The sequence below is a fragment of the Epinephelus lanceolatus genome, chromosome 8 (genome assembly GCF_041903045.1).
Source record: "Epinephelus lanceolatus isolate andai-2023 chromosome 8, ASM4190304v1, whole genome shotgun sequence".
Taxonomy (NCBI): Eukaryota; Metazoa; Chordata; class Actinopteri; order Perciformes; family Serranidae; genus Epinephelus; species Epinephelus lanceolatus.
Window position 1 is genome coordinate 41,382,493 of NC_135741.1, and position 17,843 is coordinate 41,400,335.

The 17,843-nt window shown below is 40.3% G+C and overlaps 1 protein-coding gene across 4 annotated transcripts in view; it reads left to right on the plus strand.

The window, feature by feature from the left end:
• Positions 1–17,843, plus strand: part of prkcz (protein kinase C, zeta) — a 239,706-nt gene that overhangs the window by 77,002 nt on the left and 144,861 nt on the right. Inside the window, exon 1 of one of the 4 annotated variants that reach the window (XM_033630199.2) lies at positions 11,730–11,952. The exons of the other annotated variants lie outside the window; for them this stretch is intronic. Within the exon in view, the coding sequence (XP_033486090.1) occupies positions 11,916–11,952 (37 nt within the window). The 5' untranslated portion in view covers positions 11,730–11,915. Of the gene's footprint in view, positions 1–11,729; positions 11,953–17,843 lie in introns of those variants that run through there. 4 annotated transcript variants of the gene reach the window in all.

A 17,843-nucleotide genomic window follows, 5' to 3' on the forward strand; every position in this document is an offset into this window, starting at 1 on the left:
GCGGCTGCAGTCTCTCAGAGAAGAGCTTATGAGATTACAGTGTGTTGAATGTGTCATGCAAAATTGAAAGAGGAATGTTTTCTCCTCGCAACGTGCAGAGTGACTCAGAGACAGATAGGGATGAAACATGTTACCTACTAAAATAAGTCTGACTCGCTGTTGGTCTGTTAGGAAGACGGTCATGTTTCAGCACCAGAGGGACAAAGCGCTAATCTTCAAAGACATGAGAATTGGATCATTCAATACCAAGAAAAACACACACAAAACAAGCCAATTTCCACAGGCTGTTACACTTAACCTACTAGCAAATCAGCATGTCCAATTTCTTCAGCAGTTCAAAGAATTATAATAATACAATTTATTTATATTGCTCTGTTTAAAACAAATGTCACAAAATGCATCGCAAGGAAAGAGAAATTAGACAAAAGTAAAATCTTTTTAATAGGTCTGGTGTTCATTCCCTCACCAACAATTGACTAGAGATTCACTGATTTCAATTTCCTTGGCTGATTCCAATTTCTGGTTTGATAAAAGTCTGATCTGCTGGTTCTGATTTTAGACCTATAATTGACAGTATAAACAGGCATGTTTGGAACTTTCCTTTAAAGCCACTGGAAACTTAGTTAGAAATCCTAAAAAAATCATATATGATATTAAAGATGATATGTCTCTGGGGGCCCAGTGGCTTAGTGGATAGAACAGGCATTGTATATATGAAGGCAATGTGATGTCCTTGCTGTAGTGGCCGCTGGTTCGATTCCAAACTGTAGCCCTTTGCTGCATGTCATCCCCTCTCTCTCCCTCCTTCACACTTAGACTGTCCTATTCAATGAAGGCAAAAAGCCAAAAAAAATCATAAAAAAAAGATTAGTGTCTCCTTAAGCATCTACTAGTAACAACATGGCGAAATGTACATCCAGAACCGTGCATTTTTGGACAGACGAAGAGATGCAGTTCATGCTGTGTCACCTGAAAGAGTTAAATATTTTAATACGTACATAGGAGGAAAACACAGAATGGTGACCTGTTCAAAAAAATGGAGGAACAGCTGGATGACATTCAGTTGTTTGGTCTGTAACGTAATAGGTCAACTGGAAAAAGGTCCACCACCATCAAGCTAAAAGGGGGCATGTTGCCACCTATTGTAGCAGAGTTGGACATACCTCGGTCAATAATGCAATTCCCCTCCAGTGCTTATACAGTATACTGGGACAAGGACAGTAGTCCAATTAAATGGCCTTAGCTGTGCATGTAAATGCACTGACAGTATCATGCCCCAGATTTATATTATTACACCCCAAGAGTATTGCACTGCACCCCAGTGTCACGTGTTGCACAGATGCCCTACCTGAAGTAACTGCACAAAAATCCTATATAAAATTATTGCACAAGTGCTCTACACCAAAATAATGCACATCACACCCACATATATACACACATTCTTCATGTTTTCCTGTTAAGTAGGATAGCTCCCTTCCAGTCTAAGTAATGTTACCATTGTATTTTCCTATCAATTCCTACCATTAGAAAGTTTTGCAGTCATGCAATAAACCAAATGTATCAAACTATTTGAGAAGTAAGGTTGGAAACTAGATACAGTTGCAATCAAAATTATTCAACCCTCACTGCATATTAGGCTTATTGGCAAAATGTACAATTTTTCAGCTGTTTGCAATAAACAAAGTAAACAAGAACAGTTGAAATAGTTTAATAAAACTAATATTACCATGGTTTTTATCCAAATTCAACACAAAATGCTACTTTTAATCACTACTGCAGTCTCGAAATTATTCAATCCCCTGTCTCAAGCAAACCTGATGCAACTAATCACAATTATTCAACCCCCTGTTTCAAGCACACCTGGTGCAACTAATCAAGGGCTTTATTAATTCAGGTGTGCTTGAGACAGAACACATAAATACCTGGACTGGCTAGGGTTTTGTTGAGAGTGACGTTTGATTGCATGTTAGAAATATGGCTAAGTCAAAAGAATTGTCCAAAAAGTTCAGAGAAGAAATCATTGCCTTGCACAAACAAGGAAAAGGATACAAAACGATAGCAAAAGCTCTGAATGTTCCTAGAGATACAGTTGGAAGCATAGTTCGCAAGTTCAAAGTTAAAGGAACAGTGGCTACACTACCTGGACGTGGCAGAAAGAGTAAACTATCAGCGGCTGCCACCAGATTCCTGAGGAGGCAAGTGGTCAAAAACCCTCGAGTGACTGTAAAACACCTGCAGCAAGACTTGGTGGCAGCAGGCACTGAGGTTTCAGTTTGTACAATAAGGCGCATACTAAACACCGAAGGGCTCCATGCCGGGACTCCAAGACGTACACCACTACTGACCCAAAAGCACAAGAAAAGTCGGCTCCATTATGCTCAAAACCATATAAATAAGCCACAGAAGTTTTGGAATTCTGTTCTGTGGAGTGATGAAACAAAACTGGAACTTTTCGGGCCTATGGAACAGCGGTGTGTCTGGAGGAAGAAGAATGAAGCATATGCTGAAAAGAACACCCTGCCTACAGTGAAGCATGGCGGTGGCTCAGTGATGCTCTGGGGCTGCTTTGCTGCCTATGGCACTGGAAACCTGCAGCGTGTGGAGGGCACGATGGATTCAGTCAAGTATCAGGAAATCTTAGGTAAAAACGTTGTGCCGTCTGTGACGAAGCTGAAGCTTGGGCGTCATTGGACCTTCCAACAGGATAATGATCCCAGGCATACCTCAAAGTCCACCAAGGCTTGGTTTCAGAAGAAGAAATGGAAGATTCTAGAGTGGCCGTCACAGTTGCCTGACTTGAACCCCATAGAAAATCTCAAAACGCACACCCAAGAATATTACTGAACTGGAGGCCATTGCCCATGGGGAATGGGCTAAGATTCCTCAGGAACGCTGTCTGAAGCTGGTGTCTGGCTATGCATCATGTTTGCAGCAGGTCATAACAGCAAAAGGGTGCTCTACTAAGTACTGAAGATGCTTGTCATGAAGGGGTTGAATAATTTTGAGACTGCAGTAGTCATTAAAAGTAGCATCTTGTGTTGAATTTGGATCTTGTAATATTAGTTTCATTGAACTACTTAAACAGTTCTTGTGTAATTTGTTTATTGCAAACAGCTGAGAAATTGTATATTTTGCCAATAAGCCTAATATGCAATGGGGGTTGAATAAATTTGATTGCAACTGTAAGACCACAGTTTTTTTTTAAAAAATATACCTCAGGAAATATGTTGCTAATCATGTTTTTACAGGGAATTTTCAAGCTTATTCTACTGCTAGTTATCTTAACTATCTGACTAGCGGACTAGGGTAGACCACCATATTTGTGCTTTAATGAATTTATACCTCCCAAACTAAGAAGCTAAGTGCTTTAGCAACTTCCATCCACTTACATGAAACAGTTAGAATTTGCTCTGCTACGATATAAATTCGAGCTACTTATCAACTCCATGATTAATGCAGATTTGGGTGGTGTAAAAAAAAAAGAAGAAAAAAGGTGCTCACACACTGTCCTTTAACTGGCAAAGTACTTTATTAACAGCAACATTTCAGTCCTCAGACCTTTGTCAAGCAGGTCTGGACTCTATGCTCCTACGCACCTGTCCACAAAAGTTTTTCAAGGTTTGCATCAGCCTTTACTGAGATTTGGGTGGTGTACCCTAGTCTGCTACAGTAATTAGCTCAACACAATATCTTTCAAACCATGTGCAGCATGCATGGTTGTGAATGACTATGACAGCATCGTGTTTCGCATGTAAATTTGACTGACACAAGATCGGCTATAATTGACACAGACTGGCCGGTCACTGGTCATGGCTGATTAGGCTGAAAATTGGTCAGTTCTGATCGATCGGTGCATCGCTACATCAAGTATTTGGATCTTTGTAGGCAGTGCTATGAATGGCAATGTCATTTTCCTATGCCAGAACAAGAAAAATTGCTTCAAGTACAATGAGAAAGACTGTGCAGCTGTTCAAGTTGATTAACATAAAGACAAACCATTATATCAATGTATTTCTTTTATCGTGGTGAAAAATGTGAAGTTAAATGTTCTTAGAAACCCCTACAGCTGCAGTTATCACTGAAAAAGACATCAGTGGGATGGATATGTCACTTAGTACTGGCTAGGGCCAAAAAAAACCAGAGAAACCAATCCAAACAGAAACACAAAGTCACACTGAATGGATGAAGTTCAGTGAGTGTCAATTATTTGGCTTTTTTTTTTTTTCGTTTTTTTTTTTTTTTTGTTAAATCCATCCCTGTCAAGGTGTGCTTTAACAAATCGGGTCTCCTACCTGCTTGAGCTTAGAAGGCTTATGAGTTTCTAAGGACTTTTATCAGTGTTTAATAAAATGGCTGGCGTGTCTGTGATGCCACCTCTTTCATGAAGACGTTTTGAAGACTTGAGTTTGGTTTTATAATTCATTGCTATCCTGGCTGTTACTGGAGCCAAATTTAAATTCCAAATTGGGCAAAGTGGGAGACAGCTGGGTGGTGCTGAAGTGGGCTATGCTGGTAGGAGCTAATATGGCTGTGACTTGTGTCAATCAAGCAAACACTTAAAAGAGACAAATTGTGCTCATCTTCAGGTTCATACTTGTGTTTTGGCTTTCTAGTAGAATATTTCTACATGCTTCCTTAATCAAATAACACTGTTTTTCTCATGCTGTCATTGCTGCATCGCCTCTGTCTCTCTGTCAGTTTTAGCAATTTTTTCTTCAAGGCCCCTTCTTCTGCTTGATCGGTTGGTTGTTTCCGGTTACCACATATATTCTCCCAGCATCATTGCAGCCGGAGAACCACTGTAGCTGAGTTTAGCTGCACTTCTACCATAAATATCTTTTTTTCTCTATGCAACACAAATGACAAAACACTAATGGAGAGAGAAAGGTGACTTGCTGACTGTTCCTGATGTTCCACATACCTTTTTAGACAGAGCAAGGAGTTATGAATTGTAGCGCAAGCAGCGCTCAAATCTGAAAGCACCAGGACTGAGCAGACACCTCTGTCCGCTGTAAAACAGGTCATTAGAGGCCTTCACAAGGGCTCTCTCTGTGCTATGATAAGCTCAAACAACTGACTGATAACAGCTCAAAATATTATTGTTATTCATAAAAGAGATTCATTTAGTTCAAATGTCTTTGTCCAGTACCTTAGATAAAACCAATTATTTAGAAATTGGTATGTAATTACTGAGATCCAACAATGGGGAATACCTATTTCAGAAACTTTGGTGAATAGTCTAAAACACAGGTAGAGGATTTCATTTGAGAAATGAATTGGACGTAATATTGAGATGTCAGTAGTTTGAAACTGGGTGAGGGACACAACATTTTTATTGAAGATGGGTAGATGTTATGGATGTTAAATGGTTAAATTTACCAGAATACTTTTTGATTATTTCTGGATAGTACATCACAGAAGTAGGCTGGTCTTGCCTCTTTCACTACTGTCTTGTAGTTTGTCATATACTTTTTAAGAGTGTTGATAGTACCTGGTGACTTACTTAACTTGTATGGTGTGGTGTCTGACTCCACTACCAACAAAAAACTTGCTGATGACTCGGTCATGGTGGGCCTGATCTTTGACAACAAAGAGAAAGCCTACTTCTAAGGAAATTACTCACCTGGAGAAGTGGTGTCAGGAGAACAACTTCACTTTGAATGTCAGCAGCTAAGGGGGGGGGGGGCAAGGCACCGAATCCCCCGAATCCCCCAACCTCTTGGGGCGCCTGACCAGGGCAGCCCCCTTACTCTGACATCTCTCCACTACGTGCATGTATGTGTCTTTCGGACCTGTGTGCAAATGACAAAAAGAGTGAAAAAAATGAATTTCCCCTCAGGGGGATTAATAAAGTATATAACAAAATCCACTGTTGATTGATAGAAGGGAGTCAGCTGATTGCCTTTTATACAACCAGTTGGCTAATAAACTGCTTTAGCCTGTGCACTGTTGCTGCTTCCTCTGCAAGATGTTTTGCAACCCACCTTCACCCGATCTCCTCCTTTTGATGCTGTCTAACTTGTCAGTGTGATTTCTGATTGTCATTGATGCTTGCTCTGTTCTGTACCAGAGGGGTCTTTGCTGCTGCTCTCCCTGCCTTAGGCTTTCCTAGTATGCACGTGGAAGGGCAGAAAGGTCCCAGAACAGAGCCATGCTGCCAAATATCACACTGCAAATAGAAATAAAGTTTTCTTTGACTAGGGTGGTCCTGACTGAAATGGCTCTTTTGATAGTAAAGGTTGCTGATCCTGATCTAGACAGATACCAAGACTATGTGTGGACATCTTCACTGGAAACATGAATAAATAAAAATACAGTGCTTATTAGTTCAGTAAAATGACTTACAGTGTTGAATTTAGCACAACGTGGAAGACACTTTTTTTCTCTCCCTGTTGCTGATCTCATTTTGTTGTGCGCCTGGATTTGGAGTGGTTGGCATGTCCTACTATTGAACCTCTGCAATGAATAGTGCTAGCCTGAAGCACATCTGTTCAGAAGGCTAATCCACAAAAGGCTGGTCCATTGCATAATGCTCCCACTGGGCAACCACTTCAGCTGGCACAAACAAGCTGTACAACAATGGTGTGTTGCTGAAGCTAGCCTCAGTAAGGCTATACGTGCCGAGCACAAAGAGAGGTCTGCTAAGTTGCTAAATGGAGCCGACTTGCATTTAAGTGCTGCTAACTGTCTGTGGCAGAGCTGTTGGCCTCATTTCAGAGGCCTCCCACTGGCTTTTCCCCTTTATCTAATCTCTCCCTCTTTCTTATTTTGCACTCTTCCTTCGTTCTTTTCAATCAGCCTTTGCTTTCTCCGTCTCATCTCTGTTTTCTTTTTATCCATATTGTCACATCTGTCTTTTAGTTTGTGTTCCTCTGCTCAGTGCACCACATGCTCAACCAGGTCACCTTATTATTCTTTGTTGTTTTTGATATTCTGAAGTCAAAGCCCTGTAATCTTACATAATACAGCTCCAGATAGAGTACAATGGCCTGTCAAGGTTAAGACCATCATAGACAAAGGAACTGAAACACTATTTATCACGAGCAGGAAAGCTGAGATTTAGTCAGGTCATTAGGATTTAGCCAAACATTAATATATTGTGTGTAGTACTGTGGGTTGTTGTGTGTGTGTGTGTGTGTGTGTGTGTGGTCTTATTCTGGCTGGGTTGGCTGAGTGCAAAGCTTACAGCACCATTGTTAAATTTCAGGACAAGCTACACAATGACATTAGAGATCTAGTGAAGGTACATGTATAGTCTCAGTGATTCAAGGTACAGATATATAATATAATAGATGGTTTACATGCACAGTGGGTTTGCCTCTCACATTAGCAATCATAACTCCAAATTAAGAGTGCATGTTTTGGGGAAATGTTGGTAAGAAGACCTGAGTTGACAGCCATGTTTTGAATGTTTGAAATTTAAAGGACAACTGCAGCATCTACTTGTATCAATTCCTCCAAGGTTTACACAGCAATTGGTTGTCGCACATATGCATAAAAAGTGGTGCTAAGTGGCAATTCCTGTCAAACTGATGTTAAGAGCTGGTTGGTTAATGGTGTCCATAATTTGTGGTTAAAAAAAAGAGTAAAACATGAGAGAAAACTGATAAAAACAAATAGAAGGACATTACTGGTTGTTTTGTGTTAACTGACATAAAGATCGTTCATTTCAATGGGATCATTGTGATCAGTGGATCAGCTTATTGGGATGAAGTATACCAAGTTGAACTTTAATTAACTTTGACTTGCAAATTTGTGCAGTTGACAGTCCTGGACAATTAAAAAGTGATGGAAGCTGTATGATGGATAAATCTGCTGTGCTGGAGTATAAACTGCACTGCTTGGTTTGCAGACAGTTATGAACAAACTGGGTAAACTTATTGTGGGGTTAGTGAGCGAGCGAGCTAGCAGTCAGCCATGTTGGAGAGCTGTGATGATTGGTGGCTGGCATGTTAACCACTTGCTAGTGTGTAGCATTTAGTTCATCAGCAAGCCAGCTATGATGACATTGAATATCAAGAAAACTGCAAATGCATCATGCATTGGTACCAAAAATGGTGGTTGTGCAACCCATGGATGTATTAACCTTTTGAAACCTGAGCAAATTGGCTTGATTTCTAGGGCTGTAGTCAACCAAAGAAAATCTTAGTTGACTGAAGTCGTACATTATCTTCAACTAATCGGTTAGTCGTGGAAAAAAAAAACGCACGTTATTTTTACTTCTGTGGTGGTGTGTCTGTCACTCTGCAGTTACACCTTCAAAACACTAGTTGGTGGTGGAGGACTGTGTTAAGTGCTGTAAAGTTTAGATGATTCAAAACATACATTAAACACACATTAAATATGGCTTAATAGAGACAGTTCCAAACACAAGTATGCAAATTGGCTTCACTATAAATTGCAGCATTGACAGACAATCACTGACAAAACAACTGTCACACTAAACACGTTTTCCAAACAAATACAACATGCTAACATTATTAGCGCCAGCCTATGGCATTTTACATTGTATAAATTAGCCTAGCGACAAGCGGAGGTTTCCTCTGTTCATATGAAGCCAGGATAAGTATAAATCCCTGAAGGATAAATCACACATAATAAAATGCTATTTTAGTGGAGGCTTTCCTGTCTTCACAATTTATTGTTTATCTGTGAAATACAAGTAAATACAAGCTTTGTTTCCACTGAGGGAAATGGTGTCAGTATACAGAAACAGACAGGAGGTCTGTGTCACCGCGATGCGTTAGGGTGGGCGAGTTCAACGTTGTGTAAACAAAGGGGTGTTTTGGACCCCCCCCCCCATTTTCACAGGTAATTTAGCCTGTCCCTCCCGCCGCAGGAAATAATGGATTAATCCTGGAAAGCTGTTGATGTAGCACTTTTCTCCTTATGAAAGTAACACGGCTATTATTCAACCAATGAGAATTTGGTCGGACAAGAGCATAACAACCAAATAATTGGCCAGTTGACCAGGAGACTACAGCCCTATTGATTTCTTTTAAAAATATGGGAAGAAGGCAATGAGCAACGAAAGAAGAAATGACTCAGAAAATAAGCAAGAAATGATCAAAGAGAGAAAATTGGAATTAAGAAAATTAGTTTTAAAAAAAAGAAAGAAAAGAAAAAGAACAAACAAACAAGGAAATGACCCAGAGAGTGCTTACAAGTTATAATAAATCTGTAACATCATTTTGAACATCATGAAATAATAATTCCAATTATAAAAATAGTTTTTTAAATGTATTTTAAATCTATGTGTATTTGAAAGAAATCGCAACAATTTGCTTAAGGTTCAAAGGCTTAAATACAAGCAGCACAAGAAAAGTGATGTTTCTCCAGGTTTCAAAGGGTGAAGAGACCTGGATACAGATTGGTGGCGTACGTACTCTAAGTGAAAGCATTGCAAGGGAGTGCCATTAACCCTACAGAGCAAAAGGAATGTGTTGCCTTCATTTCCACTCATTTGGTTCCTCCAAGTGGAGAACCTCTTTAAAATTTTCTAACACAGTGTTGATTTAGAGTGAATGAGTGTAGCACACTGCCTGCTCCTGGCAGTGCTGATAAGGTAAAAATGTCTTGAAGGTTGCTTTGATAAAGCTGTGGGTCTGGGCTGGAGAATAGCCTTCCACCCTCACTGTGAAGGAATGCAGAATATGTTTGCACAACCTCCTCGATGTTGCAATACTGGCCAGCAAGGACAGACATACGTGCGTCCGAGTCTGTGTTTGGCTGGGAGAGGGAGAGCTCAGGGTGTGCCTGTCTTAAAATAATCAAGGATTTCATTGTGGAATTTATGGGGTTTAATCATTCCGTCATCTAAGGCATGAATTTTCTTTTGGACCATCTTGTGGTTTCAGTTTGTGCTTTTTTTGTATAAATGGAGCCTGACACTGGACTTTTGAGGCTCATGTTGGTATCATTTTAGTTTTGATTTTTTTTTTTTTTTTTTTATACAAACTTGTAAAACAAACAAACAATCTTGACATGGACCCCTCACATTTAGAAATTTAGAACGAATTGTGACCATGGTGCATACTGAGCAGGACATGTTACAGTTGAAAAATCAACTTCCCAGTGCTCTCTGGTGGACGAACTATGTAATGGAGCAACCCAGCTAAAAATACCCACGTTTGGGGGCTAGAGAGCTGCTGGAAACGCAGTGATGACTCGCCAACAAAATAACCAGTTTTGTAGTTTGTTGGTGTTGAATGGTGGTCTGCAGCTTGGCAGGTGTCTCGCCTAGGTAACACGTCGTCATCCACTCCACCTCCAGAGGACAAAGTCAGCTAACATACTACTCTAAGTCAGAGTCCTGCACAGGACAATTTTTGAAAACCCAGACCCGCTTTACCCGTAAAGCTCAGTACCAGGACCGACCTGTTACCCGTCATTGTGTCCAAGTCAAAGCTGCATCTGCCCACACCTGTTAATAAAAGTCCAGCGACCTGACCTGCACCCATGATTAAACACACACAGGCTACCGTCACTCACATTAAGCTGGGTTCCCTGTTCTTGAATTACAAATCCGGCAGAGGGATAGTCTCTTTCACTGGCTGTACTTGATGCCGGGATGGTGAAAACACTCCGTGCAATCACTGCCAGGTTAGGACATATTTTAGCATGGCATAAAACCTCTAAAGGATCCTCCTTAGGCTGCCACCTCATCCTTGGGCTGCAAATTTTAATTGCTGGAGTCCTCCACGTTGGGGACGAATGTGAAGCTAGGGTCAAAGGTTTGACTTGTATCATTGACTTTCAAAATAAAATGAATTGCGGCTTAATAATAGTGATTTAGATGTCAAAATAGTAAACGTATACTGCACATCCTTTTCACTTGTTTTATCCTGGACAAGACAACCATTTACGCTCGCATTCACACCCACAGCCAATTTAGAGTCACCTATTAACCTAACTTGCATGTCTTTGGACTGTGGGAGGAAGCTGGAGTACCTGGAGAAAACCCATGCTGACAAGTGGAGAACATGCAAACTCCACACAGAAGCTTTACCACACTACAATACCTGAAAGGAACGAAACTACTCTGAAAACAAGTGTAAGTAAAACACACCAATGGTTGACTTTGGCAGAAAGTAAAATGGGACAGAATGGCTTTGCTAAGGTAGAATAATTTGGCACTGTGTTTGGGATTTGCTGTAGAGGGTACTGCTCATGCTCATACACTATAAAATGAACCCCAGACAATTTCAACAAAGACAATACAGTACCTCTGGCTTATATAGGACAGCATAACATTATGCAAAGACTGTGAAGGTGATATACAGTAGTGCACAGAGCTCTCAGTGTTCCCATGAAAAGAGTGCTATAAAAGCATCCAGAGACAGGTCTCTAGGAAAGTGTAGCTGTCATCCAGTATGGGCTCCAATAGGCACAGCACAGCCACTAAAAATAGTCCACAAGGTTTAAATTTAGGTCAAAATGTGTTGTGTGCAGAGGATGCTACTGTTAGATTCAGGGCTACGACTGCCATCTTGTGGGTGAAATGGTGCAATTGCAATGTGGATCAGACAGCAGGTCCTTGAAAAAAACTCAATCATGTGGTACGATCCCTGTTGAGGAAGTGGGGAACATTTGATGCACAAGCACACAAAGAATTTATTTGCGTACACCTCCTCTGATGTGTGCTACTTGAAGTGTGTGTGTGTGTGTGTGTGTGTGTGTGTGTGTGTGTGTGTGTGTGTGGTGTGACAAGAAGATGAAGAGAAGCAGCCTGAAGGGGGAATGAAAGCAAATAAGGAGGGAGGGGAGAGAAGAGAGAGCGACACAGACACACGAGCGAAGCTGTTCTGTGAAAGCAGGAGGAGCAGGAAGGCAGGATGAGGAGAGGAGTAGCGGAGGAGGTGCAGGAGACCACCATGAGATCTGGGGTGTGAAGGCGGTAACAATTAGCAGGAGAGATGCTGCTCACGCTGCTTTTCTACCTTCGAGTCAAAGGTAGGGGTCAGAGTGGATGTGTCTGTCACAGGGATTCAGTCAATATCAGGTCACCTGAGGTGTGTGCAGTGACAGCCTGAGAGCATGTCAGACTCAGTAGGAAGGTGGCATGGGAACGGAGTTGAGTTGAGGTGAGCTGCTTTGCCTTTTTGCCAGCGATGAAATCATTAATATTCACCCAGGGATGGAAGTAGGTTACTTTGATCTTCCTTCTTTTTAATACTAATCATGCAAATACACTGACATCGCTGCACTGTCTTGTTGCATGCACCCCATGGTTTGAATGCAATCTTAGCAACTAGATCCATTTTCCACAAGGTCAGTTAGACTCCAGAGTAACTGTTTAACAGAGTGTGTCTTTCATCCTCACATCAGCAGCTGCATCTAAATTGAATATCCCCTGTTTTTCCTTGCTGGGAGCATGTGAGGCTTTCCTCTGTAAGCTGCACATTGTCAGCCCTGACAACTTGTGCCTCTTGGTTCTTCTCAGTACCATGTGTGCTGTCGATTTGGATCTGTGTAACCCATTTAAACCATCAGTCTATCTGTCTCCACGAGGCAGTGACTAGTAACAAAGTTAAAGTCTGTCTCTGTACATTGTTTTAGGATAGTGAAGTTTCTTTTAGCCATTTCCAGCAGTCTTGGGTAGGACGTACTCTACATAGTCGCTGCAATCATACAAATTAGTTATTGAAATTGTATGATTGCCATAGAGAGTGACTTGCGATTAAAAACTTAATTACAGAAGTCATTCTGAAATTAAGTATTATACATGGTATACTTTATACATAGCACTTGATACACATAGTAGGGGTGGGGGAAATAATTGATTCCTCGATGCATGGCGATGCAGACATGGATGATTCGGCATTGATTCACAAATGTCAATCAGTTATCTAAATGTTAATTAATAACGTGATATTGACAGAAACAAAGCGATGGAACTCAAGAACTCAAGAGTTAACTTCATGTTCACAAAAGTTACAAGCTTGTTTTGATTAATGTCTAAATAATTACCTGTGCCAGGCGAACATGAACTATGTTGTGAATACTTTGTTCTACTGTCACCCAGAGACAAACGTTAGTGGAGCAGAGTAGGGATCAGCAGTAATGTTAACAAATGAGGCTGACAAGCAGCTTCAGCCATTCCATTTTTCTATATTTTGATGTGACATTAATCAGAGTATGCACAGCTGCATGTAAACAGGAGTATAAGAAGAATATTCAGTTCATTAGCCATGTAAACAGCTTGGTAGGAATATTGTTTGTTTTGTTTTTTTAATAAGGACAAAAAATGCAATTTTCTGTGCATGCAAATGTAGTGTTTACCTCTCAGTTGCCGGCTGCGTGCGTTTTTTGGAGGCAGCAACAATACATCATGGTTAAATGAAAACATAAAATGAGTCATTTTGCCCTGGTCAGTGGGTGTTTGTTTTTTATTTTTTTGGTCTCAGCTCGACTGTTTCTAACATGGTGGCCAGGTCAAAAACTTTCTCATTTTACAGCTAAGCAGTACACTAAAATATGTTTCTAAATCTGAGGTGAGAAATAGGCAATGCAGTAACAGAATATTGATTCATATTTGATCAGCGCTACCTTTGACAATTAGACCGCAGTTCACAAACCGTAGTTGACACAATAGTGTGAGACACTCCCTGGCTCTGATTGGTTGTTTTCGTTGATGCACACAGGCCAATAAAACTCCAAGGCAATATAGTAGGCAGAGGAATGGGACTTTGTTCACAGACTGTCCGTCTCATTTGGTGCTGTGTGAATATAGTGACAGTTTCAGCAAATACGATTCGTCATATTTACTAGTTATTTTTGTTAAAGTATATAATTAAAAAATGTTTTTGTTTTTTTGTAAAAATGTATTTTGTTAATTATTGTTAAAGGAGCAATAAGCGAAATTCATCATTTCTAGATTGAAGGAATTAAAAAATTGCTATGTGAAGAACTAGAGGTGTAATTTAATCTGGAGTATAGCATGACCTCACACACCCTCTCTCTGTGTTGATCTCCAGCCCATTGTTTACAAGCCGGTCCGACTGCGCGTTCATGTGAATCCCCACCTCCCCCCACCCCTCTCGGAGCCCTTGGCCCTCCCTCCCTATAAAAGGCTACAGCCAGTGAGCAATGGCAGCGCATATTTTCGAAATGAAATGGCAGAGAGCGGAACGAAACCAGGGCTAACCGGTGCTTCCTCCTCAGGCTCCACTTCACTCAGCTGCCCCACAGATCCGCTGTCTCTCCCACTTTAACCTCAATAACAAACCGGAGCTAGCTGGGAGCGGCTGGTGAGGCGTTAGCCGCAGCATGACCGGAGGGAAGCACAGCCAGTTAGCCTCCGCTAGCTTCCCAACTAGCCCCGGCTCTCTGTTTGGATCCAACTGGAGCACCGAGCTCTGGTTTGTTATTCAGGTTAAAGTGGGAAGAAGCAGCAGGTTTATTGGGCAGCTGAGTGAAGCTGGGTGAAGTGGAGGCTGCGGAGGAAACACCGGGATGGGTTAATGTCTGGAGCTTGAGCAGCCCGCGAGCCAGGCGGGCTGCCTGGTGGGCTCCAGCCGACCCGGCTAGTGCTAACACCGGGAGCTAACGCTAACGTTCCTCCTCTTCTCTGTGAGTGAGAGCGATGTTTTAGCCTAGCAAGCAGCCCGTCTGGCTCGCGGGCTGCTAGGCAGAAGGGAGGAGTGGCTCATGACACACTTTGTTTTGGTCTACAGGCAGTGCACAACAGCAAACCTAGCGGTGAAACGATTTCGCTTTTTGCCCCTTTAATAATTTTGTTAATGTAAAGAAAAAAGAGAACCAAAATTGAACACGTCTAAAATCAAGAGAATACCCCAGATGCAGGAACATAGCCGAGGTTTTTAGAAATACTGAGGTCATGAACCCATTACAGAGAGTTCCCATCCCATAGAAATTTTTACATGAAAAATCTTTTGCTATTTGGTTATTTCATGTTTCTGTGTTCACTCAACTAGTCAGTGGTGGTACAAACGTTAAGCGCTGGACTAAAATTCTGGTGGGTATACTGAATGCTTCATTTACAAGGACATGATCTCAGTGTCCTCAGTTACTGTGCTGCCCAGAAACATTAGTGCTGAAACAGTTTGGCAGTATTATAGTTGATCAACAGAAACTTTGTCAAAGACAAGAAATACCAAATGTGGAAGTTGTGGCCTCTCAAATGTAAAGACTTGCTTGTTTTGTTCTGTTTCATATAACCCTATTATCTTGGAAAAAGTGAGCAATTCAAAAGCATATCTTTGAGTTTTTAGAATATTTTATACTAATGTATTATTCTTTGACATTTTTTAGACTAAGTGATTACTGAACAAAAGTGAGTAGATTAATCAACTATGAAAACTATTTGGTAGTTGCAGCTCTAAAATACATGCATGAGTGAGTCTTCATACAAGGCAACTTACAGTAGACTATAGGGGATTTGAAACCAATCCAGTTGTCAGTTTGTTGTGAGATGAACAGACAGAAGAGGTATTAAGTCTCCAAGTTAAGTTTCGCCAGGTAAATGAACAATCAGTGAAAAAAGTCGGTTAAACATTGCTGGAAATACCAGTCAGTTGAACTAAGTTTTTCTTATTATTTTATTAATGTACACATTTAAATGACATAAAATACATGTTCTAATGAGAGATTTTTTTTTTTGTTTTTTTATTGTAGGCTGTTTGCTATGTGATTGCATTCACCCAATGAAAGTGTCATTGTAATAATAAGATACGTTTTCTAAAGATTTATTTTCTTAAAGAATATTATTTTCAACAAACATAGTTTGTTCGCTTATTATTTCATATGTTGTTGTCACATTTTGTAGGATAATTTGCAATGTTCATAATGCACAGTGTTTAGTGCAACACATTTCAGCGGCATTTAAAATACAATTTGGTCATTAAAAATTGTGATTAACAATTTCAAATGGCTCTTAGTGTATACATGGTATTTTTCAGGAAATTTTTAACCTCATAGATTAACTGTGTGCCATTTTAACTGTTTTCTAAGTGCTTTCTAACTTTTAGACTAGTCATCTAGTCTAGGTTTAAACTTCCGTTTAAACGTCAGGGAAATTAGTCATAGTCAGGAACATTCCTAATTCACAATGCTGTTAAGATGTCTCACAGTTGTAGAGTCAAGCTGCAATTCTTCATCTCAAACAACAATGTTTTGTAGTAGTTAAAGGTTTTTTTTAGGCAAGTGACATTTTCATTTAAATGTTAATTGATCAGATGGAATTTTTGAGTGATTGTTTTCCAAGTTCTTTTTTTTTTTTTTTTTAGCAAAAAGTTAGTGATGAGTTAATGGAATATAGTCTGGCTGTTGGAGGCTGGTTCAAATCACAGACTGTATAAAATAAGGGAAGTAGCTACTGTGATGGTACCTATTGGTTCAGGGACTCCAATTTTGAGGCCTTGTGTTCTGCATTATGGCCACTGCCATCTTTTTTTTTTTTTTTAGAGCTAGAAGTGATCCTATCTGGACAAGACCATGGACATAACCCTAGAACAAGCTGCTGGCTTAGTTAGCGGGTTGCGTTAACAGCTAGAATTAACTGTGATAACACTAATGCTAATGCTAATTTTTGCGAGCAAACCTAGACTTAAAACCGTTAAAACAACCCTTAGAGGGTCTTTCAGTACACCCAAACACTGAACAAGACTGAACAAGACCAAAACATCACTGTTAACTTTCATGAACCTGAAACTGAAAAAGTGACGGCTATGGCCATGCTCTGTGAACCTAAGGTTACACCATGGTTGCGTTACCTCACCAATGTTGTTTTCTAGGTAGTGACTTGTCAACGGATGGCAAATGCTTGTAACTCAAAGCGTCCATGCTCTTAATTATGTAGACCTTTAAACTTAATTACATGTTGAAATTAGCTGTAGAGAACATTTTTGTTGTTGTTGTTGTAAACATGTTTATTTCTGCTGTTGAGTTGGGCATTTTAACATGGGTTCATTGGGATTGACTGGCTTTTGGAGCCTCTCAAGTGGCTGCATTGGCTTTATTTTTCAGCCCTGACGTTTGCTGCTTTGATAAAATAATGGTAAAAATATTCTACTTGTTTTCATGTCTGGAATTTTATGTTTTTATTTTTGTGAGTGTGTTCCAGGAACACATGAGGGGAAGCACAGGTTCATGGATAATTGCAGCTCTTTCATAGATGCTTCAGCTGATTATATAACAGCACTGATGAGATTGTCTGTCCCAAATCAATGCACTGCTTTTATTTAGTGTGTTTTAGAGAAGATGAGCAGAAATGGAAATAGCTGCTCTCTGCCTGTGGCAACTCTAGCACCACTAGGCTGTTAAACTAAAACGCTAAGTAATTTAGGACATGATCAATCAGTGACCCTAACACAGGTCTGTCAGTGAACACACACACACACACACACACACACACACATACACATATACCACTACAGATGGAGCAAAAGTGGATATACTAACTGAATGCTAAGATCTCAAATGCCTGGACCACCAGAACAACAACTATGGGTAGCCAGTACTTTTCATCTGAGTTGATATATGTTAATGTATTGAACCTTTTGAGCTTTAATACTTTTTGCAAACTATGGTGTCAGTTTCTTTGTGATGCTCCGCTATAGTACATGCACATTCGACAGCTTGTGGTGACCGCCCCACAAAACTTCTCTGCGGCACGTTACCAGTCATCATCTATAATTTTACATTAATAAAGATAAAATATTTAAATTATTATATTATAGTATTATATTTATTTAATTAAAACATTTTAATGCAGTGATTCAGCATCTCAGGTAGAAAGAAATGACACTGGACAATGATCTGTTGTTCTTTGAGAGGCAAATAGCAGATGTCCCAGATGTCCCAGTTACCCATTCATGTGGTGT